Below are 21,195 nucleotides of genomic sequence, written 5' to 3' on the forward strand. Positions count from 1 at the left end.
GCTGCATACAATTAAAGTCTGATCATCTGAGGCACGCTCTGCAGGGTGGAACGCCTATTGGTTAGATCCTATGGTGCTGACACAAGAAAGGATTAGGAATCGTTGGTGAAACTTACTCCAGTGTGGTGCCTAGTGCACACAAGGCGTGTCCCTCACCTCAACAGAACAATTAGATGATCTGGTGAGTCTTTGAATTGTCAAGAGCATTAAAGACATGTAAGCTCTTTCTCTGGTGGTACAAAATACAAGAATCACACAGCCGTTTGGATGAATCTATGCCTTTTCTGCACTGTGTGGGCATGAATTATCAGTCCCAGGAGAGGTGCCTATGGAGGCTCAGCCCTGGTCTCAAAGCCACCGTGGCTTTCTGTGCTATGATGCAGCCCCTTGCTCTGGACCCAGCAAAGTCAACCCGCTGAGGGACCTCTTGCTCTCAGCTAACCCAATCTGTCCCACTGGTTATATATTTAAGGGGGGGGGGGAGAAATGCCATTCAAAACTTGCAAAAATGCAATTCCACATTCACGAGGTCTTTCTTATCTGACCTTAGTTGAATTCTAGGACTAAGGTGAATTATTTTATGTCTATGCTTTAGAAGAAGATTAGTTATTTATAGGTGAGAAAATCAGAGTATAATTTCATCTAATTCAGTATAACTCTATATAAGAATAAATAGCCACGAAGAATTTATTCAGCTTTATTATGTGGTAAACTTTTCTAAAATTCTGCTGTTTACTTTGTGAATTTAAAATGGAAATGACATTTGATTAGTTCAAACAATATAACATTTTAAGCATGTTCTGTATATGTCTCTATGGTGTCATTTCCACTCCGCCCCCCTTTGAGATGGAACTGCTGCAAAGCAGAATGATTTATCATGAGAAGTTCCAGTGACCTTTTGCATCCTCTGTGATATTTTATTTGTAATTGGCCAATATTACTTTATTGAGCCATCATATATAATATAAATACGTATCAACTCATGGATATTAACATACATATACTTTAAAATAGGGTTTTGCATTTGCTAAAATTAAGAATAGCTCATTTGAAATAAGTACTTTATAAGCTTTATTTTGGCCTACCAGACATGAGAAACAAGTGATTTTTTAAATTTTTCAACCTTTCAGTAGTTTGTGTATTTCTTTCAACTTGTAACTAAAATAATAGTTATGCACAGTAAATGGTAATGAGTCTAAGGAAATGACAAATTCCTCACTTGCTTTCTTTTAATGTTTGGAGTTTCTATAACCTTGTTTTATGTTTGGCCCAACCTAACTCCATTTAGACTTTAGGCCTGTGTACATTGGTGTGACTGTGGAGAGTCTTGTACTTCAAATATTGATCGAAGTCATACTATAAAATATGTCTTTCAGTTTCAGGACCTGTTCTTACTTGGTTCTTACCTTGGTTGGTTAAAACAGTGTCCATGTTTTCAGACCACGCCACTGCTTCTGCTGTTGGTGACCTGTAGAAACAACATCTGCCCTTGACAATAGCATTGTGATCTTTCTCTTCTGTAATCTATTGATATTTGAGTTAGGTGTATTTGTTGAATCACATCATTTAAGTGAGCTTTGCACCACTAATCAGACTGCAAAAGATCAACCAGAATCATACGGGGTGGGCAGAGGTAGGCTTATGGTTCTGAAGATGTGAAACACAGGTTTTATCTCATATTAGTATTTACTAATTAGTGTGTTATTTCCCACACAAACAACTGTAAACCTACTTTGGCTCCACCCTGGATAATGTTTTTCCACAGTGGACAGCAGTTCAACATGAAGTAGGACGTGATTTGACATCAGCAAGTTATTTAGGAATCTAGCTGACACGCTAATAATATGTGCAAATTCTTGAATTGTAATAAAGGCACAAGAGATGCTGCTTGTGGTTCTGTGAAGCATAGTACATTTCTTCTCAACTATAAATATGTTAATTGCTAATTTATGAGGCATTTTTCTGTCCTGTCCCTGAAAAGTGATCACGATAACATTGTGATGTATGAACTATTTTCCAAGTTTTCACAATAGATGAAATTATCTGCTTCATAATTATGTATCTCCAAAAAGTTTAAAAACATTTAAAATAAGCATTGGTAATATGTAATGATCTTGAAAATGTTTATTTATGTATTTTGGGGAAGTCTTTACCCCCACTGAGAGGCGACCTTTAGTTTCCCTTCTAGTTAGACCCCTAGTTCTGCACCGACTCATTTAAATTCAGAAATCTGTCAGGACAGAGTCGTATCTTCTGCAAAGCAGTCAAAAAATTTATAGACTCAAGCCTTCTGAAGAAGGTGTACTTTTGGGGATGTGATGTAGAAATAATAAATCAGGTTTAAGATACAAACTTTTGAGATGGCAAAGATATCATGAATCATTCTTCTTAACAAAATATATCCTGGTGAAATAAGCACCATCCATACAAAGCAGCTGCTAAGCAAAATAGATAGATAGATAAATAGATAGATAGATAGATAGATCAATCTTGGATTAGGTAGCTATGATGTGCAAATGACTTAGTTATGGAAAGGGATGGTTAATTTAAGGTTTCTATTAAAATGATTGATAATAAAATAGAGTCTTATACTTAGAGTCATTCTTACAAAATTTTACATTTGCACTTCTAGGTGGCTAATCTTAGATATGCTGGTGTGAAGCACCTCCAAGCTCTTATGCTCAGTTACTTCCTGTAGTATGCTGTGGCTTTATCATCGGTGTTGGTATTGGCTGTGCTCCCTTCTGCTGTGGGGGTTGCAGCCAGATTTTCAGGTAATGCGGGTGTTCTCAGAGAAGACAGGTCAAAGGGCTGTATGACCAGTTGCTGTCTTTCATCACTTCCATTTTCATCTCATATTTCCTTCCCCATCGGTGGGAAGCTGACTTTCCTTTCTTGATTTTCTAAATCTTGGGGACACAAGCTTTTCTGTGAAGCCATTTTGAAATAGTGGTTTAATTCCAATGGGTGTTTCAGATCATTTGAGTTGTTCAGTGTTCATCTTTCATAAATGGAAAAGGGGACCCAACTCCAGGTTTAGTTTTACCCTGGAGAGTTTTCGCGCACCGCAAATCCTGTTACTCTCATATGCTTATGTTATAAATCCTATGACTCAAATATGAGGTCTTGTAGGAATCCTATCTAAAAGGGCTAAACTGTCATATAGTCACTTAAATAAGATGCACATGTTTAAAAATGTCGTCTCTATTTGTAGACTGAAATTTGGTGGTTAGCAGGGCATTCAGGTTAAAAGCTCCCGAGGAATATATGTTCATGACTAGGGCAAAGAGAAGTTTTCATTCCAAGCCTGGCCACACTGCACACCGACTTCGAATGAGGACCAGCTGTCAAAGACAAAGATTCTCTGAGAAAGAGAATCTAGGCAGCCTCATTCAAGGGTGAGTGTATACTCTGACGCTAGTATATGCATTCTCTGGTGACCAGAAACAATGCTGTTATTTCCCAGCACCAAGATCAGTGTGCCTGGTCTAAGAAATATCTGTTAAACTTATAATCAAATACTGGATGAATGACCAAGCCCCCAGGAGTGGCAGGTATGGAGTCCTTCAGTGAAAACAGTGCGACTGCTTTCGAGATGCTGATTGATGATGGTGGCAGGAAGGTTATTGACAGGTGTAGCTGACCCACTATAGCTTCAAAGTGTGTTCCGGGCAAGAGAAGAGGAGAAATGACGTGGAAACATCACTGGCGGGGTGGGGGGGGGTGGGGGACAGACGCAGACCTCGCTCTGAAGCCAGAGGTCGTGAAGCTGGAGGAAATGGACAACATCCATTCTGGAAGGCATCAGGGCCAGTCATGTCTGTCAGGGAGAGACCAGTTTCGCTTAAGCCCAAAGCAAAAGAAATAGTCAGTGAAGAGCTCATTGGCTGTTAAGGAGTCTTTTTGGAATGGGAGTGTTCAAATAGGTGGTAGCTATTCTTACTGTCTTTATTAATGTAGGAAACAGTAGGAACCAAAGAAAGCAAAGCCTGGGAGATGGTATAGAGCCAGGGACAAAGGGAAAGTCCTTATGTTTTGAGTTAGGAAGATTCACTAAAATATTACAGATCGCCTACAGCTATGGAATTTTATAGATGATAGAATTAGAGATACTAGACTATTGTTATAAAGGGAAGTGCTGCCCTTTGACTCTGAATAGATACCCCTGCTGGTGTGTGATAATGCTTGCAATGCCCCCAGATCACTATTTTCTAATGAACATCAAGTTTCAGTCGGAAGGTTCAATTTTGACTACCTCTGTTAAAAGGGTTGGTGGTAATATATTATTTACTTTTCAGAAGTTAGGCAAAATGCATCTATTCTAAGGAATAATGCTGATTTGATCTTTATTTTGGGGTGATGGTATGCTTAGAATTCTGTGGAAGAGCAATTATTGCCAAATCTGTCTAAGTCAAAAAACAGTGTAACCCCACTAAAATGCACGGCCACATATTGAGCATTTTCAGTTTGTACTTGTGCAAAGCGTGCCATGTATTTCACCTCATTTAACCTTGAAAATGACAGAGTCTGCTTTAATGCCATGTTGCCCCTGAGGGAAGACACTCGGGGATGCTAGTACCTGGCGCAGTACCTCGCGTGCGTTGGCGAGCAGTTAGACTTCCAGCGGGGTATGGGTTTGCAGTGCAGGCTCCTTTTACCGTTCTGCCTGGAGTGGATGTGTCGGCGCATGCGTGCTTCGTTCAGGTTTTGGAACATTTGTAATACTACTTTGAGAATGTTTTTTTCTGCGATAGAGTTTTATTGTACCTCCTACGTGTATTTTCTCTGCATGATAGTTAATTTACAGTAGTTGGCTACTCAAAAATTTTTCTAAAGAGATTCTTAATTCTTATAAACTATCAGATGAAAATAGGACATTTCTTATGTTAGATGGAAGTGAGAAATATCTCTTCAATTAAAAAAAATCAACTATGTAAATAAAAGGAATTCATTGAATTAAAATTAGGGTGGGGGAAGGGAGTGGCTGATTTAACAGTGTACTGACTTGGCTAAGTTTTACTGGGCATGTGTTACTTTAAGAGGACAATGTCCTTTCCCTCTTTCTTCCTTTTATTTGAATTTTTGTTGTAACTTTGACAGAGCTTTTGTCTGGCCCTTCTCATTGCGTGTGTATTTCCTGCGTAAATGTGGTGCATAATCAGAGTAGCTCTGTGTGTGTGTGTGTTTGATTTCCATGAAAATTCCCTGTGTATCTGGAGCCAAAATCGTACTTTGTATTTCATGGGGTTTTGGCTGATTCCCACTCTGTCTCCTTCATTAAGTCAGTGACATCAAGGCCAGCCATCCCCATATTCTGTGTCCAGAGAGGAGCCAGGCCAGATGGGAACTGCATGAAAGCCTACCAGTTATCTCGCTAATTGTGCCAGCTAGAACCAGTTGTATTGCATTAAAAAATGTGGACTCCAGCAACTTAGCTGTTCACACTCAATTAGCAGTGTGCTGGAGAATGGGAAATTCAAGCAAGGAACCCATGTGCTCCAGGAAGTGACAGCTGCCTCCTCACCCAGCATTTAATATCCGTTCTCAAATTTGCACATAAACATTGCAATAATGAACAGTGTTTGCAAGGATCATATATATATCTTATGTCTCTAGCTCTAACATTTAATATTTTGGAAAGCTTCACAGAAAGAGAGCTCAGTGGTTTATTCCACTCTATAACCTGTCTTTATCTTAGCGAGTATAAAAATGAACTGCCAAAGCAAGCGAGTGGTTGACATGTTTTGGAAATGAAGAAGAGATCAATAGAGAAAGGAGAAAACAATAGATCAGGAAGGAAGACAAAAATTAGCATATTCATCATAAATGAAGGAAACAAAACATCGAGAGTAACGAGGAGTCAAGTGTTTCATTTGCACATCTTCTGAGATAAAAATAGCTTTAAGCAGCAACTCACTTCACCGGCATCTTTCTCCGTCCCTCCGACTGTCACACTGTCACGGTGGGGCCAGGTCTGTCTTGCTGACCGATCTGCAAGCTGCGGGCGTGCCAAGAGGGAACATCACAATTAGTATGTAGATACATCTCCCCTGGTTACAAATCGGCATTCTTTAAATCACACCATGCTCAGCTTCTTTCATTTTGTTGTTAACTTTTCTCTGGTCAAAACACTCACACTTCTAAGTAACAAATGACTCTTTGAATAAAGGTGACATTTCTCCCAGTCTTTGGCATTCCTGAGATAAATTCCACTTGAAAGTTTGGTTTCTAAAGCTCGTATACATCCATTTACAAGACAACTATTGTTCACTTGAGGTTAAATCAATTCAGAAAAAAAAATATAAAGTGTAATATTCACCTTCAGGTCTTTAATCTGTCAAAAGATTACTTTGTCTTCCTTTGTTCTTTGATTTTCAAAAAAGTCTGAAGAAGACTGTACTTTTAATACAGTTATCTTAAACAACCATATATGCTTAAGTATTTTTACAATTTTATTCAAGGATCAAAATGCTCTAGCACAAGGCATTATACTCTTTTTGAAACTTATGCACTTTTTACAGTTTAATAACATGTATTTTTCTATTTCTTTTAGCCATGAATCTCATGGCATTTATGCCAATATTTCTTTATGAAATGCTGATGTTTAAGGTAATAATGCTTGAATACATTTATCAAAACCAAGGTCATGTATTGGTGTTTTTATTTGTGGTCAAAACTGTGTACACATAACCCCATGCTTTATCAAGCTTTTATCTTAATGTAACAACGCTCTTTGGGAACGAAATTCTACCAGTGTATATTAATGACCATTAATGTGAATCAAACACTCCTGATTGATGAATTTGGAAAAAAGAAAGGAGTCAGAAGACAGTAGAAATCTGCTTCTTCCCTGACTGAGTGTGGAAACTTCCCAGTTTAAGTGGGTGTAAGAAATACCAGAGCGTCCTCGTCTGGTCTGCAAGGGGCCCTGGGCTAAGGAGACTGTTGGGAGGAGAAGGGATGACCTGAAAAGCTAGTGTATCATTAAGAAAGGATATCAACAATTAGCTCAATCCATTTTGTTAATTCAAGCACCGTTAAGTAATGTTCTTATGATAGGCAAGAACTGAATCATTAAATCGATTTAGACTTTGCTTTGCTGAGGGGGATAATGAAGCCCCAACTGGATGACATATGCGTGAACTTTTGGGAAAAAAAACTATTAAAATTTAAAGATGCTCTTGATTTAAAACAAAAAATTTGAAGTCCATAAGAAAGATGAGCCAGGAGTAGGCTTATTTTACATAAAAACTTTAAAACAAACCCCGAAATTTCTATGTGGAGTTCAGCGCCATTGCCAATGTGCACCTTCTCACAGTTCCTGCACAGCACGTGGGCCTCATCCGACGTGCACGTCCCGGTCCTTTCCTGCTTTTAATTTTGCAGGAAAGCTAAGAATTGGCTTCAATTTATGTTAACACGAAGGTTCATAATAAGTGAGTGGTGAGTAAAGGAGCTGTCTCCTTAGGCTGAATGACTCTTTCCTGTGTGCAGTACACCTTGACAAAATGTGGCCGTGTGTAAGTGTTGTTGGGGCACCTAGGTACAGCCGACGCAGAGTCCCAGGGGTGCGTGCCCTTGGTCAGAGCTCAGGCCTGGTCTGATAGGCTAAGCATGGCTCCCAGAGATGCCCAGGTCTTTTTCATGTGTGATGATTACTTTTCATTGAATGTATGGGGGTGACATTGGTTAACAAAATTACATAGGTTTTCGGGTACAGTTCTATAATACATCGAGATGCCCATGTCTTACAATGTCTGGAACTTGTGAAGATGTTCTTCAATGGGGTGACGTGGGTTTATTGATAATCCCAGATTACCCAGATGAGCCCAGTGCAATTACAACAAGGCTTCTTACAACAAGGGGCAAAAGGGCCAAAGTCAGCAACAGGATCTGTGAGAACAGAGCAAGAGTCAAGAAATGCAGGAGCCTCTAGATGCTGAAAAGGCAGAGAAACATTCTCCCCTCAGAGCCTCGGGAAGCAACTGGCCTTGCCGCCATCTTGACTTTCAGCTGGCGGGGCTGACTCTAGACGTCTGCCCTTCTATACTCTAAGACAGAAAAATTGTCATATTCTGAAGCACTCTTTGTGATAGTTTGTTACAGCAGTAGTAGAAAACTAAGACATCCAAGGAACTCCACTCTTTAAAGTCCTGCTTAAAAGAAGGTAAGGGTAGAATAAAACTTCACAACGAGAGCTATGAGGTGGTCTGTAGGTGTGGACCCTTTCTGATGCACAGTAGCCTTGACCTCTGTGGGCCTCTTTACTACCGACATGGAGATAGTACCTTTCCCATGGGTTACTGTGAGACTAAATGGAAATATACCCAGCCAGAGCATCGTATGTCGCCGAACCGTAGCTAAGATGTAGTGTGAGACTCTGTGGACAATGCACCCTCACGCAAGGCTACGAGATTCATTCTACAATTTTATTTTGAGTGTTTGCATTGTTTAAGAAATTGTGATAGGTGGTATAGGAATACAGAACTTCAATAAGACAGTATGAAATTGATAACTTTGGAAAATTAACACAATGAGGTTGTTGTGGAATGAATGGGAAGACTGTGAGAATAAAGGCAGCATGGGGGGAGAGGTAGACTATAGTATGGTAGTCCGAGCAGGAGAGGACAAGGGTTCGGGCAGGGTCAATGGCACCAGATGGAAAAGCACACGCCAGCCATGTGGTGCCTGTGTAGACGGATAGGACAGAGAGGGTCACAGGACAGAGTTCAGACCTGGTAGCCTGCAGATGGCATTTCTGCCAGTGGTTGTAATTATAACAGAAGAAAAGCTGGTTTGGGGAAGTGAACAGGAAAAATCTAGTTTAGAGATAAGAGACATGTGTACTAGACAGTTTGATTAGCTTTCCCAGCCTGCAGAGGCTGCAGTATTTCAACAGTTTACTTGAAGACAATACAGATGAGGTTCATCCGGATGAAGTCTCCCTAATAGCCTAAGAAAACTGTTGCTGCCTACACTTCACTACTGAAGGCAGGAGAAGAATAATTATGTAAGAATTAGACCTTGAAAGCATTATGCTAAGAGAAATAAGCCAGTCAGAGAATGACAAATACCATATGATCTCACTTATATGTGGGATTGAATGAATAAAATGATCTAACAAAGAAACTAGAAGCAAGCTCATAGATACAGAGAGCAGATGACGGTTGTTAGAGGGGAGCTGATAGGGGGCGGGGTGAAAAAGGTGAAGGGATTAAGCAAAAGCCCACAAAACCTCACAGACAGACAACAGTATGGTGATTGCCAGAGGAAAAGGGGGTGGTGGGAGGTGGAAGAGGGTAAAGAGGGGATCAGTGGTGATGGAAGGGGACCTGATTGGGGTGGTGAACACACCATACAATGTGCAGACAATGTGTTATAGAGGTCTACACCTGAAACCTAGAAAACTTTATTAACCAATGTCACCCCTGTAAATCCAATAAAAATAATTTAAGTCTTGTGCTTACATAATTTAAATGACAATTTAACACTCGATGGAAGTTCTAGACAATGTCCTATTTAAAAACATATGTTGAATTAATTTGAATGACACCCATGTAAAGATAGCATGAAGCATTTGAAGGGAAAAACAAAAATAGTTAAAATAACTGGACCCTTAAAATGTACCAGAAACTTCCTCAGCATGATCTCCCTGGTCATGCTTCTATGAAAGGTCATGCTTTCATGTTACAATATTTTTTGTTCCCATTGTACGTATGAGGAAACTAAGACTCAGAGATGGTAAATAACTTGCTTAAGGCAGCAGTGCTAAAAAGGATTGGGGGCAGGGCAAGGTCGAGTGGTGGGACCTGGTATTTGAGTAGCGGCTATAGTAGAACCCTGCGAGATTTAATTTAATCAAGTAAAGAGCACTAGAAAGAAATATAGGGCAGAGAACCAAACACATAACTATTTACTTATTCAAGAAATATTTAAAGACTGTAGGGACTTTGGTATGCAGAACACAACATGAACTGGAAGGAAGACAGCACAGTAAGTTGGAGGAGACTCAGTCATAGAGGGTGTGGGTTTCCTCTAAGGACACTGTTCACAGCATTGGGCAGAAAGGAGAGGTGATGGAGACTGTCACGTGCCTAAGAGAGGTTGAAGAGAATGAGGAGAGTTAAAACCCCGTGGCATCTGCCAAGGTGGTCTCTGGGAAGATAAGACCGATGAGATTGCATGAGGGACTGCTCCCAGCAAAGTTGCATGATTATTAGTTCATATTATGTTCTTATTCAAATTATAAGGGGAAGGGAGGATGATTCTTTTACTGTTATTATTTTTACAGTGTCTTTCTTGATTTATATAATGGGCTTATCAAAGCAGTTATTTTGGGACTAAATAATTTAAAATTTGTTTCCTTTTATAATATTTTTCAATTCTGCTTTGCCTCAAGTTATGAGATGGATGTAATTTATAAAGCAATGAGACTAAGCCTGGTGTGGTTCATAAATTATTCCTGTGAGCATTCTGAAAAAGAAGTTTGAAATGTTTTGAGCAATGGGAGCACCGCTGAAATGTGTCTCATCTCCCAAAGCGGCTGCTTAGAACTGAAATGCTCACTTCGGTGTTTAGTTCTGGGTGTGCCTGTTGGCAAATCGGTCACATTACTTGCTAGTCACATCTCAGGACTGTACATCCTAAGTGCACTTTCTATGTGTTATTTTAGAATTCCAAGTCACTCATAGTTGAAGAAGCATCTGCTTCAGCCAAGTGAAATAGAAGTTTAACAAGCTTTCTGATGATACAAAGGACGTTCTGAAAAACGCCCTTTCTTACTTTTCAATGTTAAATATCATGTTGCATTTCAGTGCATCCATAGACCTAGAGTAATTAGAATTAAGTTTGAATAGCATGATAAAAATGAATAAATCTAAACATATCATCCAAATTGAAAGATCAGCTACTCTCTCTTTTTTGGTAAAGAATATTCAACTCTATGTTATAATCTCATAGTTTTTATAATATCTGTTATTAATTGACTCCTCATAATTTTCCTTTACTATAGCTGAGTATGTTGACAACATAGAGATCAATAACCATTTAATTGACTTTTCTCCCCCTTGTTTCAAATATCTGTATTGTCGTCTTTTACAAACAGCATCTATTTGACTTTTCTCCTGAGCTAACCTTCCCTTTCTTTTCAGTAGGTGGTGAAGCATTCAGGAGTCAATGCAAAAATGTGTAAGGCAGGGCAGTCGTCATGGAGATATTAATTATGCCAAGTAACAGTTTTTAAAAGAATATTTCAATTGAAATCTAGTACATCTTTGGCTAAAAAGTAGTTTGTTCACTTTTTGGGGCCCAACAGAATATTCAAGACCTTTTGGTAGAGAATAAATAAATACCACTGTCTGGATAGTAGAATTTTGACATTTTTAAGAAAATGATTCTCTGTACATTGTAGCTTTTTAAAATGTACAATTAGAAAATGCTAAAGTCCTTCTCATGTTTCAGAGCACTCACACCTAATAAAAAGGGGGAAACGCAAAGCCTGGATATATGTGTCCAAATTGAATTTTTCTGTTGTATCCATATACATTTCAAGCATATCATACAATATTCTTTACTATTGTATAAGGCAAAGTCTTCCTTATTGTATTATGTATCACTATAATCAATTATACAAGTCATGATACAAATGCAAGTTTATTTAATTCTGTTATTCAGATCCAAATTTCAACAAGGGATAACCTGTTTTTCCCTACTCATTAGTTATCCAGAATGAAAAAGGAATAAGACATTTTCACAAGGCCAATCACCTTTCTTCCTCAACACATGGCAAGATTATTTTCATTTCTTTTCACTATAGTGAGATATTTGCCCTTGCATAATAATTCTGCTTTCAAAAATATATGAAAAATATACATACTAAATAACGGTACATATATATTTAACTTTACAGTTGTGAAATTAATTTTTATAGAATAGAGGAAGAAGGTGGAAATCTATTCACTCTTTTCAGCAAGTTATTAGTAAAATATCTGGCTAGACAGTTAGGGACATTCAATCATTACATTTTCTGACAAGCCGAATGAGCATGTCTTAATTTGTAGATTATTGCTGGAAGAACTCTCTTTTCAGCCTTACAAAGAAGGCAGGAAGTCATCAAGTTTCTGTGCTGCCGGGAATCAGACAGTGGTGATATCTTCCATGGAATTTATTATTCTTTGACTATTTGAGCCTTTTAATCATGTGGTCAGGAGCACTTGGACGTGACTTATACACGAGCTACAGGAAATTCAGGAATGTCATACATACATTAATTTTCAATCAATCGATTTTGAGACCATGTGTTTTACACAGAAGGGTATTACACAAAGTTGGTAACCTAGATACGATGACAATGAGCATAACTTTCTCAGGCTCATCAACAACAAAAATCTTCATTGGTTTCCCATTGCTTAGCTAGAACATCCAGAATCCTTAGCATGATAGTATATAAACTATTATTCTAAAACACAGATGTTTTTTTTTTCCTTTGGATAAACTGCCTCTACTCTCTCACCACTCTAGTTCATGGAATTTTTTTTTTTTAACTTGGAATTCTCTACTGATTTTTTGTCTTCTAGACACTGCCAAAAACATGGCTTAAAAATCGCCTCTTCTTAGAAGCCTTTGGCATTGTCCAAAGGTCCCTCCTGTCCATAAGCTCCAGCTGGTAGGACGGCAGGCTCATCTGTCACCCTGTCCTACTACAGCACTGCTCCTGGTCCTGTTCTTGTCTGAGGAACAGAGTCTTGGCATTTCACAGCATGCGGCATAAAACCTTCCACTCTAAGAGTCCCTGATGCTCCACATCCTCACCAACACTTGGTGTTGTCAGTGTTTTGGATTTTGGCCATTCTAAGAGGTGTATAGTGGGAGCTCGTTGTTTTAATTTTCATTTACCTGGGGGCATATGATGTGGAACCTTTTTTCATGTGCTTGCTTCCATCTGCATATCTTCTTTGTCCTTTAAGATCTTTGGCCTATTTATTAGCCAGGGTTTTTTTTTAATTGACTTTCAAGAGTTCTTTGTATATTTTATATCACAATCCTTTATCAAATGTGTCTCTTGCAAGTATTTTCTCCTGGTTCATAACTTGTCTTCTTATTCTCTTGGGAAATAGTTTTTTAATAGCTTAAGAAGCCTTTTCCCCCTGGTCTACTCTTAGAAACATCAGTTTCCTGTTATTTCATTTCAGCTTCAGATTGATTATCTTCAATATTAAACTCAGAAGAGATAAGTGGTGTTTCATAAATATGGATGAAGCCAATATTATTTTTTCCTTTGGGTGGAGATTTTTAAATGTTAAAAGATATATATATATATATATATACACCTTTGTGAATACTTTTGGGTTTTTATGTGCAGATTTCCAAGAGTAACATAATCATTATTTTAACTTTCCCAATGTGACATTCACAATGAAGAAAGTTAATTCTAAAGGGACATGCTATTCTAAAGGGAACAGCAAATTATATTTCTGACTTTTAGTTCAATTTCACAAGCAGTGCAACATGCAATCCCTGTTAAGTGCAACTACTAATGTCTTATCCTTCTGTGAAATAGATCTCCTTTCCAGAGAAACCAAAACAAGGGGAAAGTTACACCCACTGTAGATCAACAATCAAACCGAAGTGAAAACTGTCCTTCTGGGAAAATTATTTAAGTAGAATAATTATAAAATCATTCTTGTAGAATTTGCCTCCATCCTAGGACTTTATACAATGTAAACATACATACATACGTATATTTGGTCAGAAGACTCACTGATTTTTTGACAGGAAAGAAAACTATGCTGATTTTTTGACATTATGACTGAAGATAAATATATGTATATGTCTGTAGAAATAGTTAATATCTATTAGATGTATAGCACTTCTATCTGTATTTAGCTATATATTTACTTTTGTCAAATGTGGTATTTCTTAGGGTTGAATAATGAAACATGATATAAACATTTACATGAGACAAAATTAGTTTTTAACAGTTTTTTTTCCTTCCAAGCTGCTTTTTTATTTTTGGTATGAATTCCTTAGCATAAGGCTATACATTTCTTTCATAAATTACTTGGTTAATAATCTCTGGGCTGTGCGCTTTTATAGCTTGGCACTTGACTTTTTTCTATTCCAAATATGCATTCTGTTTGCATTATCTCCATTCACTATTTGGATAATCTTCAATAAATTTACCTGTACCACCTTAAGGCTGATGATATTCAGATCTTCCCCTGAGCTTCTTATCCCTTCACATCTACTTAAAATTTCCACAAAGTTACAGCACATACGTGCTTATCACCTTTGCCTTCTATCTCATTGGCTCCTTCTTTCATAGCTGCTCTTCAGTCAATTTTTCTGTCATCTACTCAGGGACCTGAGCAAAAAAATCAAGGAGTCACTTCTGACTCTTCCCTCTCTCAGAGCATTCAATATAGTTTCCTTATCTCGCTCGAGACACTCATTTCACTTTCTGTTTCCTGTTTACCTGGAGTTCTTTCTCAAGGCCACTCTCCCTGATGCAATGAGATTCATCTCTCAGGTAAATCTGAGATTATGTTCTCACTTGGCCAGGTGTGATGAAAATAGGTGCATTTCCTTCCCACTCCCCTCCCCACCACCTGTATGCAAAGGCAGCATACACAGCTTCCTCTGTGTGGTCCAGTGACAGTGACTGAAGGTTTCTCCACTCTGACTTTCTGTCTGCCTCCAGCATGCTACCCGAAATGTCCATCTTCCTCGTTCTCTGTGATCACACACAGAAGCTTCATTTTAAAATGCAACACCTGCTTTTTAAATAAACTGTTTTGGGCTATCGTCTTACAGAGAATTTGCAAAGATTTCATAGTCCATTCTGCCCGCCCTGCCTTAATATATTACATTATCCTGGTGTGTTTATTGAAACTGAGAAACCAGGATGGGTCTACCATTGTTAACTAAACTCCAGAAGTTATTCAGATTTCATCTGGTTCCCTACTGATTGCCTTTCTCTGTCTGAGGATCCAAGCCAGAATGCCACAGTGCATTTAGACAACACGTTTTGATAGAGAAAATTAATTGCATTTATTGAAAACTTTTTTTAAGACAACTTATCAGATTAACTAGCCAGTCACTCTTTGTCCTCTGGAAAGCTGAGAGAGACAAGGAGTAGAAGAGCTGACCAGTAGGGCAAGGGTAGTGAAACCCGGAGCGAGTGTGTGGGGTTGTGTGAGTCGGGGCTCTCGGGTGGGGTTCTGGGCTGGGGGGGTATGGCTGGGAGACCCTCAGAGACCAGGGTGCACCCTGGGATCACATGCATTAGGAGATGCAACATGAGGGAGGAATGAATACAGGAGCAAATGAATCCTTGCACGCATTCTAATTTCAAGTCTTTTTGAGAGCAATACCTATTGATTGCATAGATAATGATCGAATCACTATGATTCCAAACCCAGAATGGGAAAACCTTTGGCGGGGGAGTAAAAGCACATATACCATTAACCAGAACTGCACATACACAAATTTCTTCTCAAGAGTTTCTGTGTATGACATTTGAAGGGGTGTCGGTTTAGGGGTGAGGAGAGATACTCTGAGGTTTGAGGTGACTGGTTTGATTGCTGTCTTGCCCTGATAGCTGATACAGAATTTTTCTTTAGCTTATACAGAATTTATGATTGACCTGAGGTATTTGAATGTCACGTTTTTACATTCAAATGAATGCCCTCAGGTTCCAAATGGGGGGAATATCAGGTTTTGGCTAAGTCATCTCCATAGGAACCTGAGGGGCCGCTCTGTGTGGTTCTTCAGTTCCCTAACAGCATCAGCTGGAGTCCCCTGCAAGGGGCAGGATATTGGATTAGCTGTTCCACTTTAATTTCCTGGGAACATATTGTGTGGCTACAGGGACATTATAAAAAATCTACATTAAATTCCTTTTCAAAAATAAGGCATTCCAAAAGATTTACTTGCTATAAACTGTATTTGTGGGGGAACGGTGTGGGGCTGTGATTTTGTGTTTTGGTTGGTGTTTAGAGTCAAATTTTTCAATCTAAGGTGATATCATATGCTACTAAAATGAAGGATTTGTTCAGGTATTGAAAATGCAAAACACGTATTAGAAAGTATATCATTATCCTCAAATCAGGCTCTTGTTATTGTGTCAGCGTGTAGGTGAGGTTCGGGGGAAACACTTTGACTTTTGCTGTTGTACAGCCACACTGCGCGTCCTTTAACCTGTCAGCATGCTTATGTTATGCATGGATATGCAAATGAATCATAACAAAGCAGTGACAGGACATAAAAATAAAATTAATAAGAATTTGTTTCTTTTTAGTAAAGTGTCAATAACTTTCTTATTTGTTTATGTATTTAGCATTAGTGCCTAAATTTTTAACTAGAAAATAGCAAGGATCAGGAAATTTTTTATGAGAGTGGAATTTCATCAATATGCCGGGGATTAGAAAAGACTAAAGTCATAAAACTTTCCAGTAGTTCCAGTAAAAATCCAGCCCTAATGTCAAATCATTATAAGTTTATTAGGCACTTGTCATAACAACACTTATTATATATGAGATCATTTTATATTCTTGAAAATAGGAAAGTAATTAAATTAGTGCTCTTATTAGTTGACGGACAGCTTTAAAACCTTATTTCTTTTGGAAAATCAGGTGTATTATTCTTTCTTTTTCTAAATTAATAGTTAAGAGAATAAATAGTTTAACAGAGATTTAAATCTAACAGAATAAAATAATTTTGTTATGAATAGTGACTTGATTTTATTAATAAACTTTAACATACATATTTTAATGATGTGAAGCCTTAGCTTTGAATTTAAATACTAGGATTTTTATCATTATATAAACTTTAATTTTAAAATAAACATGTAATTAAAGACATAGATAATATGTTTTATTCATGATAATGTTATATAGTCTATTCTTTGAAAATATGCTAATTGCAGGCTTTATAAATGACGTGGAGATTAAAATCTTTGTAGATCCTTTGTAATTAGTCTGTATGATATTTTTTGCTAGCCAAATTTAAAAGCATACAAATGATTTATTTTAAATCAGCAAGCTGAAAATGACTTTTTCCATATTTTTAGTCAATTAGCTAATTTTAAATTTGCTTTGTTGCCTCTCATCCAATTTTCTATTCTCATTTTTTCCCCTGAACCTGCTAATTTAGCAGTAGGAAATTAAGTGCACAATACAGTAAATCACAATTATCATGTTCCAATGGAGTTTTTAGTCCACTGGTTGTAGCCCTGTTTTCAATTGCAAATGTCTTTCTCACCAGAAGATCCTAAAGGTCTTATTCCACCACACTTACATACACACACACACACACACTTTCCTTTACATTATTTTATGGTCTGAGAATCAGCATTTACCAAGTTTCTACTATATGCCCTCCCGATTCTCAGCCTCCTGTGCACACGTCGTAATGTGAAACGCCTGGTGTGCAAAAATCTTGCAAGATGCATATGGCTATCTTGTATGCATACATTTTAATTTAAGTACATAAATGATGTTTTGTGATGTACTTATTCTGCTTCTTGTCTTTCATTCAGCATTGCCCTTGAAGAAAAGATGTGTCTGTGTTGCTGTATCCTTTGCATCTAATTGCTATTGCTGGTGTATCCTGTATTGTGTTTGTCCACTCTGTCCTCCCTACAGTCAAATTCTCCCACCCCCAGAGATCACAGGTCCAGTGCAGCTGAACATGCTCCGGCACCTCTTTACCGCCATTTTTAGAGGAGGAAACCAAGGCATGGAGAGTGGCGGGGTCTTACCAGGACTGTGCAGCTGGGATCCGAACTCTGGCAGTTCGCCAGCAGCTGCCCCAGCACTCTGAGCCCCCGCGTCTCTCCCCTCACTTCTGCGAGCAGACCAGTCCTGGGAGAGGAAAATGTTGCAGAAGGGCCGGAACACAGAGGGGAGCTCGGCACAGAAGTGCCCGCCAATTTTGCTGTTCTGGGAGGGTCAGAGTCCAGCCCCAAGGAGAGGACTTTAGAAGCAGGCTGATGGGGTGAACTCTGTGAGGATGTCCCCCAGATCTGACCACATAGGAGACTGATTGCTCTGCTCCTGTCCACGAAACATTCACTCTGCTCCCAGGTGATCAGCAGAAGGAATTGATGATGTCACTTCAAGGATGCCGTGACTGCTGACATATTTTCAAACCAAGTGGAAAAATATAGTGTCCTCTTAACCAATCTAAAGGCATACTTGACATATTTAAGTTTAATGACAATGCATTTTAGATAATGCAATATTTTGATAGTGTGTAGAAATAGTAAGGCATTGATCTCTTTCAAAGGCTGATATATGGTGGAGATATAAATATTTACTTATATTTTATAGTATGATAACTATTAGAACAAAGGAAAAGAGCTGTCAGCAATTGTACATTTTTGAGCAAGGTACACACCACTAATACTCTCGTATGCACATATGGATGAGTGTGATACGTAGTCTAGAAAAGGGACAAATATGGTAACACCACTTCTCAGGTTTGGGATGGTCATGCTGACTATAACTATCTTACTAAATTGCAAATTAAAAAATACATAAATTGCTTTGAAAGTATAATATTTTATAAGACATAATTTTATTTAGGTGGTATGAAGATGCAGTTTTTTAAATTATCTTTAAATAGTTGAAGAACAGTGAAAATAGTAACAAACATATCTTTAAAACTTTAAACATTATAAAAAGAGCACTTTTATCTTTTCAAGTTCTGCCTAAGTCATTTAAACTACATATAACTACAGAAATAGAAAGAGTAATTTTATATTGAACATGCTTTTGTGTGCTATGTAAAACACCTTCCATTCTCTTTATATGTAATTTGTTATTTTAGAGTATGGTAAACAGCCGTCTACTAGCTGTACGCCTTGGAGTGAAGTCTTGTTATTACTTGTTCTGGTTGCTTTTCTAAAAAGACAGAGGAAAGGATAAGATAGGTTTTTTTATAGTCCTTCTAGTTCTAAAATTCCATGGGTTCTATGATCTTATGTCTTGCATCCTTTACTTTTTTCCTCTCTATGGAGCCTGATAGTCTTCGCTCGATTTACTCTCTTTACAGATTTGAATCAAAGACTACTTGGAAGAGAGTCAGTCCGCTGACTCTATGCAACAAGACATTATTTTGTGCAAGTGTGACCAAACGAATAGCTAGTAAACGTTTTTCTTTTTATGATTCTAAACCTGCTGAATTTGATGAAAACAATTTAATATTTAGCATTTTTATCTTTAAATGTTATCATTTTAATCTTTAGCAAGTTCATTTATTTAGCAAACTTTTAATATCTTTATACTCACACAAATGAAATGCAGGAGAAATCACTTTCCTTCTTGCTCTCTTGATTCCTTCTTCGTTGACGGGAGAGAGGAGAGAATCTATACTTCTTTCAGAGGATCTTTTGTCCAAGTGGTAACTTTTCTATGTTGACATATTCACTATTATATATATTTTTTCTATACAACCTTCATATAACTGCATTATTTTTTAGAGCAAGTTTAATATCTAACCACCATGGACTGCATGCCATACTCAAGACCTTTAGATTTTAGTTCATTTTAATTTGAAGGGCTTGGGTGGTGTTTCTGCCCTGTCAAAAATAAACCAAGTTCAACAATAACCTTGACTACCCAAGTCTTTTTTGAATGACCTGGTGCCTATACCCATTAGTGTTCTTCACATTGTGCAGTCACTTACCTTGTGATATGTAAATTATTTTTCAGTCAAAAATATGCAAATTTTTACTTTGCAATTGTACTGTGAGGAAGGGTTTAATTTGAGAGAGAAAAAAAAAGAAGCCGATTTTCCTCTTCTGAAAGTATCATTTGCATGACTTTCATATGGTAAAAAGTGTTTGCCTAGGAAATTTTATATCCACATGGTTTATAGCCTTTAGTGTCAAGGATCCAAAGCTTATCAAGGACATTTAAAATGCTTAAAAGCTAGTACTATTTTATAATTTCAGCGAATCAGGAAATGATTTTAAGTGTATAAACACCATCTTTACCACATTAAGTAGACTTGAAGGGAAATTGCCACACTATAGCATGTTTCTAAGGGAATGAGCCTGGCATTGGAGAGATACGGGAAGAGGTGAACAAGAAAGAAACAACCACTTCATCCGCCCAGATCATGTGACTCTCTTGTATCAATGAAATCTCAGCTGTTGCAGTGCGATTATCTTTATGTCCATCCTGTGGAAGGAGTTAGAGGCATGAATGGTGAATTTGCAAAATAGGGTTTAACTTCGGGGCTGTGACACATGATATCAAAAATCTAAATAGATTTGTCTGTCATATTTTTACTCTTGACATTTTGGGGGTCTGGTTCAAATAATGAACACTTTACTCTTACACACCCTGAAATTAAGTAGTAGAAATTAAGTATTTCATTGAAGGGGGAAGTAGATTTATATTTCTTCGTTGGGTAGTTTACTTGGCATTTTACTTTGCTCTGTTAAATAAATCTTTTTTAAAATATTATTTTATTGTTCAATTACAGTTGTCTGCATTTCCTCCCCCACTACTCTCCCCCCACACCAGCCAAACCCACCTCCCTCCCTTGCTTTCACTCTGACCCTTGGTTTTGTCTATGTGTCCTTTATAGTTGTTCCTGGAAACCCTTCCCCCATTATCCCCTCCCCCCTCCCCTGTTGTGAAATAAATCTTGTGTGCAGTATTTGAAATGTGATACATACATGCCTATAAAAAATACTTAGCCAACAATCCTTCCAGTTAGATTATCAATGTTTTCCTTCAGTCTCTGGGTCCTATACTCCTGACAGGTCTTCTGTCCTAGGCTGCTACACATCGTGGCTGAGGGGAATGAGCTTCGTGGGAAGAAGCCAGTTCACACAGAAATGCTGATTACACCTCAGAATGAAGAAGACCAAGGAAGAAGCCAATGGCAAGGAATGACGTAGGTTGTTTATGACAGACCGTCTTTACTAATGTCTGTGGGCCGTTTCATGAAGAAAGGCAAAACCCAGGAAATTGGGCGTCTCAGAACATTCATATCAGAGACATGCCCTCTTATGCTTTCTCTAAGGGTTTTATTTCATTAAAAAAATAAACATATATATATGTATATATATATATATATACATATATATATATATAAAGCAATTATTTTAAGTCTGATTAAAGATAATGGCTTATTTTAAGTCTGAAAAATCTTTTACATTTGAGTACTGGTAATCTTGTCCGA

At 37.8% G+C, this 21,195-nt stretch overlaps 1 protein-coding gene across 2 annotated transcripts in view; it reads right to left on the reverse strand.

Moving 5' to 3' along the window:
- RGS21 (regulator of G protein signaling 21) overlaps positions 1–19,598 on the reverse strand; it is a 29,889-nt gene extending 10,291 nt beyond the window's left edge. The window contains exons 1-3 of one of the 2 annotated variants that reach the window (XM_045184544.2): positions 19,290–19,598; positions 5,918–5,998; positions 1,407–1,468 (exon numbers count right to left, since the gene is read on the reverse strand). In XM_045184544.2, coding sequence (XP_045040479.1) covers positions 1,407–1,468; positions 5,918–5,928 — 73 coding nt within the window. In that variant the 5' untranslated portion in view covers positions 5,929–5,998; positions 19,290–19,598. Of the gene's footprint in view, positions 1–1,406; positions 1,484–5,917; positions 5,999–19,289 lie in introns of both variants that reach the window. The other variant, XM_024576169.3, reaches the window with a different exon arrangement.
- Between the last annotated feature and the right edge of the window lie 1,597 nt (positions 19,599–21,195).

Source organism: Desmodus rotundus, chromosome 10 (assembly GCF_022682495.2).
Source record: "Desmodus rotundus isolate HL8 chromosome 10, HLdesRot8A.1, whole genome shotgun sequence".
Taxonomy (NCBI): domain Eukaryota; kingdom Metazoa; phylum Chordata; class Mammalia; order Chiroptera; family Phyllostomidae; genus Desmodus; species Desmodus rotundus.